A 14,057-nucleotide genomic window follows, 5' to 3' on the forward strand; every position below is an offset into this window, starting at 1 on the left:
TTTTTGAATAGATAGATGAATTAATGTTTGAATGATGAAATACTAGTCAATTTACTACATGAAAGCCATAGCGAGCACTTCTCTTCATCTTATTGTGATAAGAGAGAACGTGTTAATACCATTACAGACAATCATATTGACATTAACATCAGGAGTGAAATAAACTGTTCGTTGCGTAAAGTAAAAAAAAACTGCTATTAGAGAACTGACGTATTTTATTCTTAAAATGACCTACGGAGAAATAAATTAGGTAGATACATAAAGAAGTTGCAAAATACAGTAAGTTATATCAGGAGGCAGTTACTGCACAAAAGCTATTTCGCTTTTCATTTTCCGGTATCCGCGGTCGATACTAAACGAAGCACTTGAAAGGGCTGTGCAATGACATATTAGATTTAAAGATCGTAAATCGAAGACCACGGGATAGCTCCGGCTAGACGATAGCATCAATTGCCGCGAATGTCTTTGAAAGAAATAAAAGAAGAAAACTATGGGACTTACGTAAAAATGGTGTATAGACAGGAGCAGAAAATAGTAATAAAAAAAACACAGGATAAAATTAAAATCTAAATTTTTTCCGGGATATATCTATTGCCAGTAAACCCTTCTTCATAAGGTTATACCGCCTTTATCGAGTGGGACTGGAAATAAACTCAACGAGAACGGAAATTATTATGCGATTATCTTGAAGATAAGTGAACCAGCGCATATCTATCTAAGCCCATACTTAATTGTGCGGATCCTGCAATCAATGATTATTAAAATCCGTACATATTATTCCGTTATTCCGCTCTACATATGACAGTGTCGGTGAATCCCTTGTCTTGAAAGAGAGTAAAAAGTTCTTGAGAAATATTTCTTAAACCTTTGCAGTCATGTAGTTGTAACTATATACTAACAGTTGTTTAAATGATTTGCAAAAATAAAACTGTCACAGTTTATGAGCAATGATTGCTCAACTTTTCACAACACATGAGAACATCGAGCAGAATATATTGATCCTAACAAAAGCAGATGAAACCATATCGACAGATATTGATATCTAAATATATAAAACTCAAAGGTGACTGACTGACATAGTGATCTATCAACGCACAGCTGAAACCACTGGACGGATCGGGCTGAAATTTGGCATGGAGGTAGATGTTATGACGTAGGCATCCGCTAAGAAAGGATTTTGATCAATTCTACCCCCAAGGGGATAAAATAGGGGATGAAAGTTTGTATGAAACTTTGTCAATTTTAAACCGATCGGACTGAGACTTTGCATGCATAAAGCTACTATGGCGTAGGCAACCCTTAAGAAAGGATTTTGATAAATTCCATTCCTAAGGGGATAAAATAGGGGATGAAAGTTTGTATACATCTTCTTAGATTTGTACACGCTAATCTTCCGAACTACTGAACGGATTTCAATGATTTTTTCTTTGTTGTATCAGTATTAAGCCTGGTCAACATATAGGCTATAATTTATCTTCGAAACTTGAAGACCTGATGCAGAACTCCTACAGACCAACAAAACTATTAGAGATACAAAAATGGTGCCATGGCAAAAATTGTTTCATGTGATGAGCATTTTCAGCTGAGATAATAAATTTTAAGATCTGGAACATCTGATGTGGAACCCCAAGAGCCCAGCTTCTCTATACCATATACAGGTATGACGTTTTAGCAAAGGTTGTTCAATTTGATAAGCACTTTCTATTGACTTACACAAATTGAAGATCTAAAACACCTGATGTTTAACTCCAGGGGCCCAGCTAGACTATAGCTTAAAGAGGTATGACGTTTTAGCAAAAGTTGTTCAATCTGATAAGCACTCTCTGTTGACTTATAAAAATTGAACCACACCTACACCTGATGTGGAACTCCAGGAGCCCAGCTAGACTATAGCATATGAAGATATGACGTTTTAGCAAAAGTGGTTCAATCTGATGCACTCTCTATTGACGTATAAACATCGAAAATCTGGAACACCTGATGTGGAACTTCAGGAGCAATACTGCACTTGAAATGTATAGAAATGAATGTTATGAAATAGGTATGGTGAATCAAAAAAGTAATTAGTCCGTCTTTTAGACACGTATTTTTCTTTTCTCTCTCTCACAAACAAATAATAACAAAGATACAACAACGCTTGAATTCACTGCTTAGTACAAATTTTACATACCTAGACGTGGCGTCACGAGCCCCCACTCTCCGACTTTGTTGCGATATATCTCATTATTATATTGTATGTCTCTTCCAGACCTCGGGACTATAGAATGCCAAGAATGTTCAATGACAGCCGGAACCTACAGTTTAACATCCCCTCCAAATGACGGTCATTGGTATCCAAAATATACGTAGAAAGTACATATGAACTTAGAAAAGTTGCATTGGCAGGCACTTGCCAGACCTGGAATCAAAGACGCACGCTCATACTTGAGAGATTGGTTCTCTACCCACTAAACCACCACCACTTCCACTAAGTCACCACGACTTTGTCATCTATTTAATGTTTTTTTACGTAATAATACTTGTGTAATATTTTTGCCACACACAAATGCGGACTAATTAGAATCACTACTTTTATCCCTATGGTCACGTCTATTGCGGTTCAGTTCTCAGCGTTTTGTTTAGTCTGCTGTGCTTTTGCTGTTAAAGTACAAAAATTAAGTATATAGAACGTTTCTCTTCGGTCCCTTAAAATTCAATATCAGACTATTTAGATCTTTGATTTTGCTGACCCCGTAGTCGCTGGCATAAGGGACAGGATCCGCGTACGAAGTCGCGGGCAACAGCTAGTCATACATAAAGAAGAAAATAATTCCAAACCAGGACCAAGTTTCGGAAGTTAAATGAAACCTGTTGTGGAGTCAATATTGTCGATGACGTGGGTACGATAAAGCTTTTGATATCCGTGTCAATTTGGTTCGCGTGTTTCTTCGGTATATAAGCAAACTTTTTCAATTCATGTTGTTAGCATGTCAACATATCATTGTCGAGAGCTTTTGGGTTTTCGCATTTCAGGAATCAAAGATCCATATAAAGGTAAGAGTGCCTATTACGGTTTTGCTCGTCGAAGTTTTTTTATTGCTGTGTTGGGAGATTTAATTTTATTTTTGCTTCTGGTTTTCATGAAATGTATTGAGGATAATAAGTACAAAATCCAAAAAAGTTTGTATCCGATTTCACATCGTACATTTTAACAACTTTAAAGTTCAAAAGTAGTATGAACATTCTTCGTGAAATCTTCAGCACGAAACACACAAAATATTGTATTAACTTACATACTTAAGGATCTAAGAAGCCAATCTTTTACCATAAGCCCAGCTTCAGATCCCAGACTTAATTTTTATGCGTGTTATTAAAGAAAGTTGGCTCATAACTGCAATAGCGTGACTCATGCGCTTACCACAAGTTTAGCGATTCTGCAGGATTAGCGCGGAACGTGGGACCGAAGTTTGGCTTTATCTCATGTGGTGTTGGTCCTATGATCCGCCCCTTACAAATCACTGCGTCTTGACTCTTGTAAAAGTAAATATTGGTTCGGTTAACTAATGTCGGTAGATTTAGCACAGTTACGAACATTCCTTTTTGGTAATCTATGTTTATTAACTCTTTAACTTGTATGTTGAGACTGTACAGCTATGTACATATTGTTCATTAAGGTTTAGAAAATAAACCACACCATGTATTTTCAATCGCTATAGAAAAAGAAAAGTAAACTTTTAGTAAATGCAAAATCTCCTTCAATCTTGGCAAAAACGTCGGGACGTAATAAATATGAAAAAAAGACATACATCACTCAATCTTCGCGAAACATTACACAAATAGGACCATAAAACTCCTCAGAAATAAAACTTCAACTTGCCATCTTCAACCGCAAAATAAAACAGGAACTGGATTCCAGATATAATTTACTTCAGTCGGCTCTCAACACATATTTAATGTTGCGACGAAACGAACTTTAGCAAAAACCGTCTCGGTTGGTCCGGGGAAACTTTTAATGGAGTGCTGGGCAATTTACTTACAACGCTCTGTTACTGCTATGGACCTCATCTCCAGTTTGATGGCAAAACGTTTCGGCCACGAATTGAGGACTCATAAACTTTTAAGGTCTTTGACCTCTAAGGTCCGAAATTTTGGGATAGGTCAAGGGGTAAAACTTCCATTTATAATTAGGATACTGGCCAATGAATAACTTACAGTTTTAATTTCTAATTATTTCTATTATCTTCTTGTTAGTAATAAGTAATTATCCTATCGAATAAACAGGTCTTTGAAAACTTTCTACGTATCAAATAATGTTTAGGTAGATATCCACCACTAGCCAAGGTTTGCATTTCGCTTTATCTCAAATGTCTAGTTATCTTTTGCTTAGTGTCATTTATACATTAGCTAGATAGTTTAGTTATCGAAGAGGGTGACTATGTAAAAGTACTTACTATTGCTTTACCTATTTCATTTATTTTATAGGGAAAAATGTGGAAACAATTTTATTTGTGAGGAAGTACTTAAAAAATGTGTGGAATTTATTTTCGCATCATTTTATCTACGGAGATTAAAAACCGGTGAATAACCTTTTTTCACGAAGAAAAGTGCCTACTAGATGGATTTTATGATGGAAACTTGAAATATTTCCCCATCAATGAATAATATTTGCATATTTTAAAATCCTATGATGCTGCAAGTCACATAAGAGGAGCTTTGACATTTTCAATGAGTATATGTACAAACATAGTAGAGGTTTTAGTAATAAGAAAGGATACAAATATTACTGTAACCTATACAAAGATAGGTATCTACATTACAATTTACAATACGACTTTAACTAAAATTAAAATCTTTATGTGCAGCGGTATATACAGCGGTGAGGACCAATTTTTTGATGCGTTTTACTAGTTTTGAGCTGTATATTTAAGATTTGTTTTAGATGTATAAAGAAATGTAAATATGCGTATGTATTATGAAATCAAATCTTTATTTACTGTTCTAACTAAGGTGTCGATTCAATTGGTCCTCATCCTTCTGTTAATATAATTATTGTTTAATCGTGTCAGACAGAGTAACTTTCGCATTCATTCCTAAGGATCAACCGTTGAACCCAAAGAGGATAATACCGACGACAGATCTGTGCAAGTAGGTGAAGATTTACATAAAGTACCTACACATATCAATGCAAAAGCGAATCCAGTTACAGTATGCAAAATCATGTTACATCATGCAAGGAACTTTGCAAGCGTTCCAACGTGGAACGGAACGTAACTAAAAATAACAATCAATGTCAACGCACTGAAATCAGGATTGAATATTGCAATACATACGATAGCTTATCTCGTGATGGACTTGCTTATTGGTCAGTTATCGCAATCTAATGTTCTGCTAAGTTGGTGATAGATAATATAGATGAGGAAGATGAATTAGTACCTACAATAAAGTTTTGATGAGATATTTGGAAAAGGAAAAGTCATTTCAAAAAGCTTCCTAAATACACACAGCACTAAATGGAATTTCCGTTACTAAAAACTCAGTCTAGGACATTCTATTCAATAATAACACGTGTTTGAAAGATAAACAATAACTTTAATAGATCATGGGGCCTTTGATACATTGTATGGTTATTATAGTCGTAATTGAATTGCAAACCACACGGTCATAATAAATCCCTATTTTGATTGCCCAATCTACTAATGAATCATCATCGTATCGCTTGCAACAATAATAATTTATGTTAGGTTCAAAGTCATTATCAGTTTATAACTGGAATAGGACATGATTCAGTAGTGTACATTAACAAAGTATTGCATTCCTAGAACTTAGCTTTTATCTCAATTTTTCGAGAAAATAATTCATGTCGGATATGATTTAGAGTTTTATTTAACAGCTTTTCCGCTGAAAATAAATAGTACAGAAACTCATAATTCTCAATTGCTTCAGTCTCACATCGTAACGTTCCAAGCTCATACTAATTGCCTCGTAAAGTTCACTGACCTCGCACAATACGGTAGCTGCACGGCTTCAAGAAGTTCCGTACGTAAGAAAATATTCAAGCAATTTGCCAAATGTGGGCGAACCGCGTTATGCAACCGGGTGCATTGTCCGCTCCATTATCTTATGGTCTTATCTTTATAGCGTTGTTCGCGATTCTCGATAAGATTACAAAACAATGTTCCCTTGAAGTATAATTGTGTAAGTTCAATGAGTTTATTGCGATTATTGTAATCCACAGCCTGGTTTATCGTAAAATTATACTTGATTGGCTTTTATTATATCTCCGCCCTCCGAAATAATTATAGCGGTTTGTATTTCGTAGAAGGTCCTGATATTTTAATTTTAAATGCCAAAACCTTCCCCGAAGGATCTTTTGTGTTATGAATACCGTTACGTACCATCTATTTTTATACTATTTACTTTAGATTAATTTAAATAAACTCTCTGCTTATTTCACAAATATCAATCTGTAGAAGAGCTGAAAATTAATACCTGTGAATTGTTATTTACAACAACATTTCAACAGCAGCAAAAAACAATACTCGTCTAAAGTTACCTCCCTACATCATTATTACTATGAAGCCATACCCCATACAAGTCATCTCAATCACACCTACAATTACACATATTCCATTCCATTCTAAATATAACCGTGCTAAATCTTCGTTCCTATGCACAAAAACCACTACATCTACTTTAGTTTTTGCGGCCAGTACGTTATTCATAATAAGTACTGCTCTTGTTACTTCACCAAGGAGTGTCGTGATTGCAGCCCAGTAAATAATAGAGCGTCCTCCTTTCATGATAATATGTTGCATCCTTTAATTGCAGGACAGGCTACTCGATCCGTGGAACGTAATTTATATTTTGTAATTTACTTTTTGCTAAAGAATATTCTTAGCGATTAACGTGGACGTTTTTGTTTGTAAATGTGTGTTCATTATTTGTAGAATGTTGAAGAGTTAGACAATAAAGTAGTTTTTTTATTCATCGAAAAAAGGCGAACGTTATGCCCTAAAGGCTATTCTGAAATCTAAAAACAGCAGTTTTACATAAAACATTAAATACTAGACTAGGAACAAAATAGAAATGCATATTTGCGTGCCGTCAAGTAAAATAGTAAAATAAGTCAAGCAGAAAATGTTAAAACAAATTTTAATAACATAAAACATTTAAATCACTCGCAGTCAGGCATCCGGATCTCCTTAAGTTATGCAGTTATGCACTACATAACTGAAGACACGTCGTTTGAAAGACATTATTTACTCTCAATTACTAGAACGGTATAAAAACATACTCTGCCAACCGGCCGTAAAAAGAGATAGGAATCAATCACGCAATCACGATACACGATTAGAAACATTGAATAATACAACTGATAGATATTGATCGAGAAGCATAAAAATGCTAGTTTCAATCATCTTTTTATTGTTGAAGATGTGCTCATTTGAGTGTACTTCAATCGCTTTGTCAATAGCCTAATTAAGGCCAATCTTAGTGTAAATGAAACTATGCGTGATTGCAACATGAGTATCTCAATTGTATTTGCACGTAAAACCCGTTTGAAACACTCGAAAATCTAACAAGAATTCAGGATGAAGCATCATCATCATTATCCGAGCCTTTTTCCCAACTATGTTGGGGTCGGCTTCATAACAAGAAAAATGGTTTAACGGTTTTTTTAATATGTCAAATTACTTTATGACATTGAAAAGAACTAGAAGATAATAACAAATACACTGTACATAATCTCGATAAACCGAAACAATAATGTTTGTAGTCACCAAAAGGCAAGAAATAATTGCCAATAACACAAGCTGTCAATGATGCTCAAGTAGAATTTAAACTAATGGACAATGGTGAACGATAACGGATGTAACCAATTTATCATTTGTAGTAGCGTGCCCTTTATTCTTTCCTTTACTCTCTCTACGAAGACATAAATTATATTGTTAGTGTTCCTAGAATATGATCTCGATCCGATACGAAAAACATAGCAATTGAGCAATGTGAGTAATATTACGCATAGTAAATAGCCGTCCAGAAAATCATCTAACAAAATCTGTATTGGTAAATTAGGGAATGGTATCCTTTTGAGTAATCTGTCACAAGATTGAAAATTCCTCTCCTCAATTTTTATCTCCATTAGTATGTTTACGAACAAGTCATAAATAAGATTCTTTAAAATGAAATAACTCACCCTCCGTTCATTATTGCCTTAACGAAGTCAAAACTACAAAACAAGAAAGTTAAAAAACAAAAGACAAAAAACGTGCTCCTTGAAGAAAACTCGTCTGGAAATAAACAGTCGACTTTTAAACAAGTTGCAGTAGCTGCAGAAAATAATTGCAACGACTTAATTACACAGAGTTTTACTTGACATTCAAATATACAAGAATTCAAGAATACCGATCTACCCGCCAACCCATCCTCCCAGAGACAGTGGGATGAGCCGCTCTGCAGAGTAATACGGAAAAATCTCATTGATACGTCAATTACTTCTGCGGAGCGAGCACGCCTACTGGCTGTGGGTGAATGGGAGTCAGGTCTTTGGCTTCACGCATTTCCGTCGGCAAACATAGGCACCATGTTTGACGACACCACTTTCAGACTCGCTGCCTGCCTGCGTCTGGGTGCTTCGTGCTGCACTCCTCACCGCTGCCACTGCGGGGAAGCTGTCAACAGCCTCGGTCACCACGGCCTGTCGTGCAGTCGGAGTGCGGGCCGCATACCACGACATGCGAATATCAACGACGTGATCCGTCGGGCTCTTGTTGCCGTCGGCGTGCCAGCCGTACTTGAACCAAATGGTTTGGCACGCGACGATGGCAAGAGACCAGACGGCATGTCGCTATTTCCGTGGAAGATGGGTAGGACTTTAGTGTGGGACGCGACCTGCGTCGACACTCTTGCGCCATCCCATCTTCCTAGAACTGCGTGTTGTGTCGGCTCCGCCGCTTCACAAGCAGAGGACCTCAAACGGCGCAAATATAGTAGCCTTATCGGGAATTACATGTTTGAGCCGTTTGGGGTTGAAACTCTCGGGCCGTGGGGTCCGAGTGCTCACGCGCTTGCGAAGGAAATTTCTAAGCGCCTTGTTGACACTTCTCGTGACCCAAGGGCTGGCTTTTATTTCGCACAGAGGTTGAGCATTGCCATCCAACGTGGCAATGCTGCCAGCCTTCTGGGTACATTACCCGGTGACAGCGATGAGGAGCAATTTTTTGATGCTATGTATTAGTTTTAAGTTGTATATATAAGTTTATTTTTAATTTTTAAAATTAATGTAAATATTATGTAAATAAATTGATTATATTTTATAGAAATAAACACAATATACAAGTCTATGAGGAATAAAAAGTAGTTGAAGAAGTGTAGGTATATATAATACTATGTCAACGTTTGCAATGTTATGGTTATGTCCAATTTTCTTTAAGGGTTTTTGTTTCAAAGAAGTTTGAGACGACTGTTTACATTTTTTTCAAAAGTTTCGTTCCAAATCGCTTGACGCCAAAATATTTGATGTGGTGTTGTGATATCACCAGCCTACCCTGCAATATGTAACGCTGCAAAGATTTACATTCATACCACCCATCTTTACTGGCAAGCTGTTTTCGCACTAAAGTTTAAAACATTTTAGACCACACCGATCGACTAAACATAACTTTAGCGTGCAACCTCTATAAGGAAATTTCAAATCTCTAGTCTGACAATTCAAAGCTAAAACTTCAAACAGAAAACCTCTCAACTGCATGGGCGTTAAATAGTTTATCGTAAGCGTCGCATCGTCTCGCCGCCAACAGCCGAATGCAATTGAGCCTAATAAAAATTCAATTCTCGTAATATGTCCTGTCTCTATTTACTACCTTTAATGCCGCTGCACCGATGCATACGATGAATACCTAATGCCCTTTGTGATTGGTGGTCGTTTTGTGCAAACTTGAATCTGTCTGGCGTGTTCTGTGCGGACAATAAAAGTAAGTACGTTCGTTGGAATTTATTGAGGACATCATTAAACAAAGGTGCTTTTGTTGGATGACCTTGAACTTTGTCGATGAGGAATTTTCTTTTTTTAAATTATTTTCCTAGCTGATGCCTAGATGACGTTGATATTGGTACGTTACTCCATTCATATGTACCTCAACATCATATAATTTTGTGTAAGAGAGAGTAAGTATATGGATTCTGCATTACATCAATGTATTTTATTGTAGTTTCATTAATATAACTTACTAAAATTTCAATACATACGGCAGCAAGCAATAATATGACGTAAGGCACGTAGAAATTTACCAGCTTTCATACATTCCACATGTGATTCAAAGTGAACCAAAAGGCATACCAATATCAAAGGAAGCCACACTTGATTAGTTCGGTGAATGTCTTGAATATTGCAAACATCTACCTAAATCGAGGTTGAATGGTTTCGGTATTAGGTAAGGCACAAACCTGTATACAAAATGTCGTCGCCGAACGGGCCTGCGTCCACCGGGCGAGCTGTCCAGTGATGAGGACCAGCCGTCAGACCGCGATAGTGCCGTGTTCCTTGCCTCCGTGGTCCTCGCGCTTTCCAACAAGATCGCTGTGTACTTCGTTATTAACATCGTGTGTCACTGTTGAACCTTCCACTGTAGTCACTGCTACACTGTGCCCATTTGATTATACACTTCGAGCTGCGAATTCTGATTCCGGATGCTAGACGTTGATATTTTTATTAATTGGCTATATCTCACTTTACTGCTTAATGGATCGCGAGTTTATTTTTTGCAATATTAAAAGTTAAAATTTCTTTCCAATTGGTGTAACATCGGAAAGCAACAAGTGAACTGACTGCGCCGACATCCGCACGGTCACGCTGTGGTGACCACCAACCATCACACGTTATTATCCCTCCGACTAAACAACGGGATATTGTGAATTATGCGTGACACCCACGCGTAAAAGTCGGCAATAAGAACGAGTTTCAAAGGAAAAATAATTATACATTACGAGGATGTGGACGCATAAGAAATTGCACTAAAGACCAGACATTAGTAGGTTTTTATTGCCTGAGGAACTTCATCAATAGACTATTCTATGTGATTATAAATTATACAGTTATTTAGTGATATTTTATCTAGTATCTCTGTATGTTATGAAGCGATTTTGAAAAATCTTTTGCCAATAGGAAGCCCTCCAATAGCAATACTCGTAAGCCACGACGAATAGAAAACCACATTATGTTGTGAGTAGTATAGAAAATATTTTCACGGAACGCGAGCTACACCGCGAATAACAGTTAGTTGGTAATAAATAATGTAAAAGTAAAACAAAAAACGATCGACTACCTATACTGTACTACCTATAAAGCGAAACAATATTGTCCACAATGTAGTCAAGAGTCTCGGATCGTGCTAAACACAGTCATTTGGCATTAGTCATCTGTTACCTGCAGTAGAATCCTCAATTTGCACATCCGCCGTAATCTGGAATCGCTAGGAGTATTTAAACCATTTCATAATTGCGTACCAGTGTCGTCATTTAGCATTCCTTTTGTAGGCGCAGTGAGAATACATGGATTATATTTTCGCAATTAGATTTCTCTAGATAGAAGTGGACAGATTTTGAATAGTATTGTGGAAAATATAGTTTGAAATATTATAAAAATGTGTGTTTTTAAATAATACAAAAAATCAGAAGGTGAAAAATACGAGTTATATTGTGGGTTGACCCAGCAAAATACCATAGGTAAAATAATCAATAGCAATCACCTTCAAGGTACACCTCAAAATTATGCATAGAATTCGACAGACCCTACAAGGGAAATACCTAAATTGTTTGAACAAGCCTACATAAGATCAATATCTTTAGAATTAAACGGGTCCACTTTGCATAACACACATAATACATTGAAATGAGTACTCAGCTGCGACCGATAATTGGGCAAATGAGGAAGCCATAAAAATGTATGAATATTCAACGCCTTTTGCAAGTTGACTCAATCAGCTGTCAGAATAAAAAGGGTATTATTATTGTTGCTAAATTAAATCAACATTGATGTGATAATCATATCGGTTTCCAGCAATTAAATGGCCTCATGGGGTTCTCTTTTCCAATTTAAGAAGTTTAGACAGTACATACTGTGTGTATGTAGTACATACTGTGATAGATGAAGACCAAATCCAAGTTGAAGTAACTTCAGGTCAAAAAGAAAACTAAGACTCAAAGTTCACACAGCAAAAAGTATCATTAGCACCTAATCATACTGATTGCTCACAAAACATCTGCAACAGGAAGCGACACAGAAAACGGCACAGTACTAAGACTACCGACAATTGTTGAAAGGGATGCGGCAATTACTGAAGACAAAATGGCCGATGTCATTGAACCAGCATTCGATGGAACTCCACAAATAAACCATCCATGTATAGGAACAGTGTTTACTACATGTGTACGTATTTGGCTCAAGGATTATTTATCAACGGACGTGTTTATACAAAACATTTATTCCGTTGATTGGAACACAGATCATTGATAGAAGTATTAGGCACCATTTAGATTGAACAGACGCTTCTCGGAATTTATTAGACATTGAATCATTTCGATTTGTTGTCATTAAATATATAAACATTTTTATTTAGAAAATAAATACTTATCATATGGATATAGCTTCGTTTGTTGTTATTTATAAAAACATAATAACTATTCACAGTCTCCTTCAGACAAGATCTAGTTAAATTCTTACTCTAATCATTCCACACGACCAATCTAACTTAGACCCATTACAATAAAAACAGCGATAACATAAGTTAGCTACATTATCACTACACCGCTTGACTATGACCTCGAAGAGATATATCTAATTATACTCCCAACTTCTATCTTAGAAACTGCATTTCACATAGGTAATGACTGCTATAAATATCTTTCATGGTGCGTTAGCCTTACCGACGGGGCTGTTGTTGTTAGCAACTTATCTCGACGATCTACCAGAGATAATTGCAATAGTCCACTAGCTAGTAATACGGCTTATAAAGAAACTTATCTGGGATCAGACTGCTTATCTAGGGACCTTTCTGTTGACGTTTGATACTTTCAACGCTTAAGGACGATTAGTAAACGTTAAAAGGTCAGCCAAGGGCTTAAAGTAATTACGTTCCGATCTACTTTGGGTCACGTATACAATTTATGGAACGGTACGGAAAAAAAAGTTTATTTAAATCTCAAATATCATAAACGAAGAAAATCATAACAACAATGAAACAGTAGACATAAATAAGCACCAAATTTAGGTTAAGAGTCCAATATAAATTTTGCATGAAAAACGATAAATTCACTTGCAATATTATCTCTTCACATACTTCGCCGCCCACACACAGTTATATTCGATGCTAAAACAGTTTCGGTTTCACTGGTTGCTTGAAATTCCTTTAATCATCGAATTCCCAGACTGTAATTGGAGTGTGTAGGCCTCAAGTTCGAGGGTACTATGTACTTGATGCCGGCTAGACCATATATGGACCAAGTAACTGGATAGCCATAACTGCTTATTGGTCGACTACATATGTGGCATTTTCGTGTTGACATTCATGAATACGGGTGTATGTGATACCAGAAATATTTGCAATATTTGCTTTCATTTTCTCTTTAATGTAACTTCAATCAATGTTTTGATCTTTAATGTCAAAATCTTTGCTCGAATCACGATAGAGATGAAGATAGATAGTCCGACTTAATTGTTCTATAATTATGAACATCTATCAAGATGAAGCTCAACAACGCCCATAATAAAAGTAGAGCAATTGTTACTTCACAATAATCTATTACTGTAGTAATTATGATGTAATTTGTGGCAGCTGCAATAGCTATCAATGTCTTCTTGAATGTATTGTGGAATGATAGAGAAATATCAAAAACCTCTATCAACTTAATTGATACTTAAAATTTTATGAACTTGGTGGTGTAACTTATGGAAAGAATTTGCTATCAAACAAAGACTTTGTTAGTTTAATGAATACCCATGTTGTTAGAGAGTTTAGAAAGACAGTACAATCATGCATAAATAATGTTGTTATTGTGACAACAATAAACACTTTTTATCA

General features: G+C 36.2%; 1 protein-coding gene across 2 annotated transcripts in view; it reads right to left on the reverse strand.

The window, feature by feature from the left end:
- Nucleotides 1–14,057, reverse strand: part of Spri (sprint) — a 194,970-nt gene that overhangs the window by 113,692 nt on the left and 67,221 nt on the right. The window contains exon 2 of one of the 2 annotated variants that reach the window (XM_064038563.1): nt 10,426–10,671. The exons of the other annotated variant lie outside the window; for it this stretch is intronic. Coding sequence (XP_063894633.1) covers nt 10,426–10,580 — 155 coding nt within the window. The 5' untranslated portion in view covers nt 10,581–10,671. The remainder of the gene's footprint in view (nt 1–10,425; nt 10,672–14,057) is intronic. 2 annotated transcript variants of the gene reach the window in all.

The sequence above is a fragment of the Helicoverpa armigera genome, chromosome 16 (assembly GCF_030705265.1).
Source record: "Helicoverpa armigera isolate CAAS_96S chromosome 16, ASM3070526v1, whole genome shotgun sequence".
In the NCBI taxonomy this organism is placed as follows: Eukaryota; Metazoa; Arthropoda; class Insecta; order Lepidoptera; family Noctuidae; genus Helicoverpa; species Helicoverpa armigera.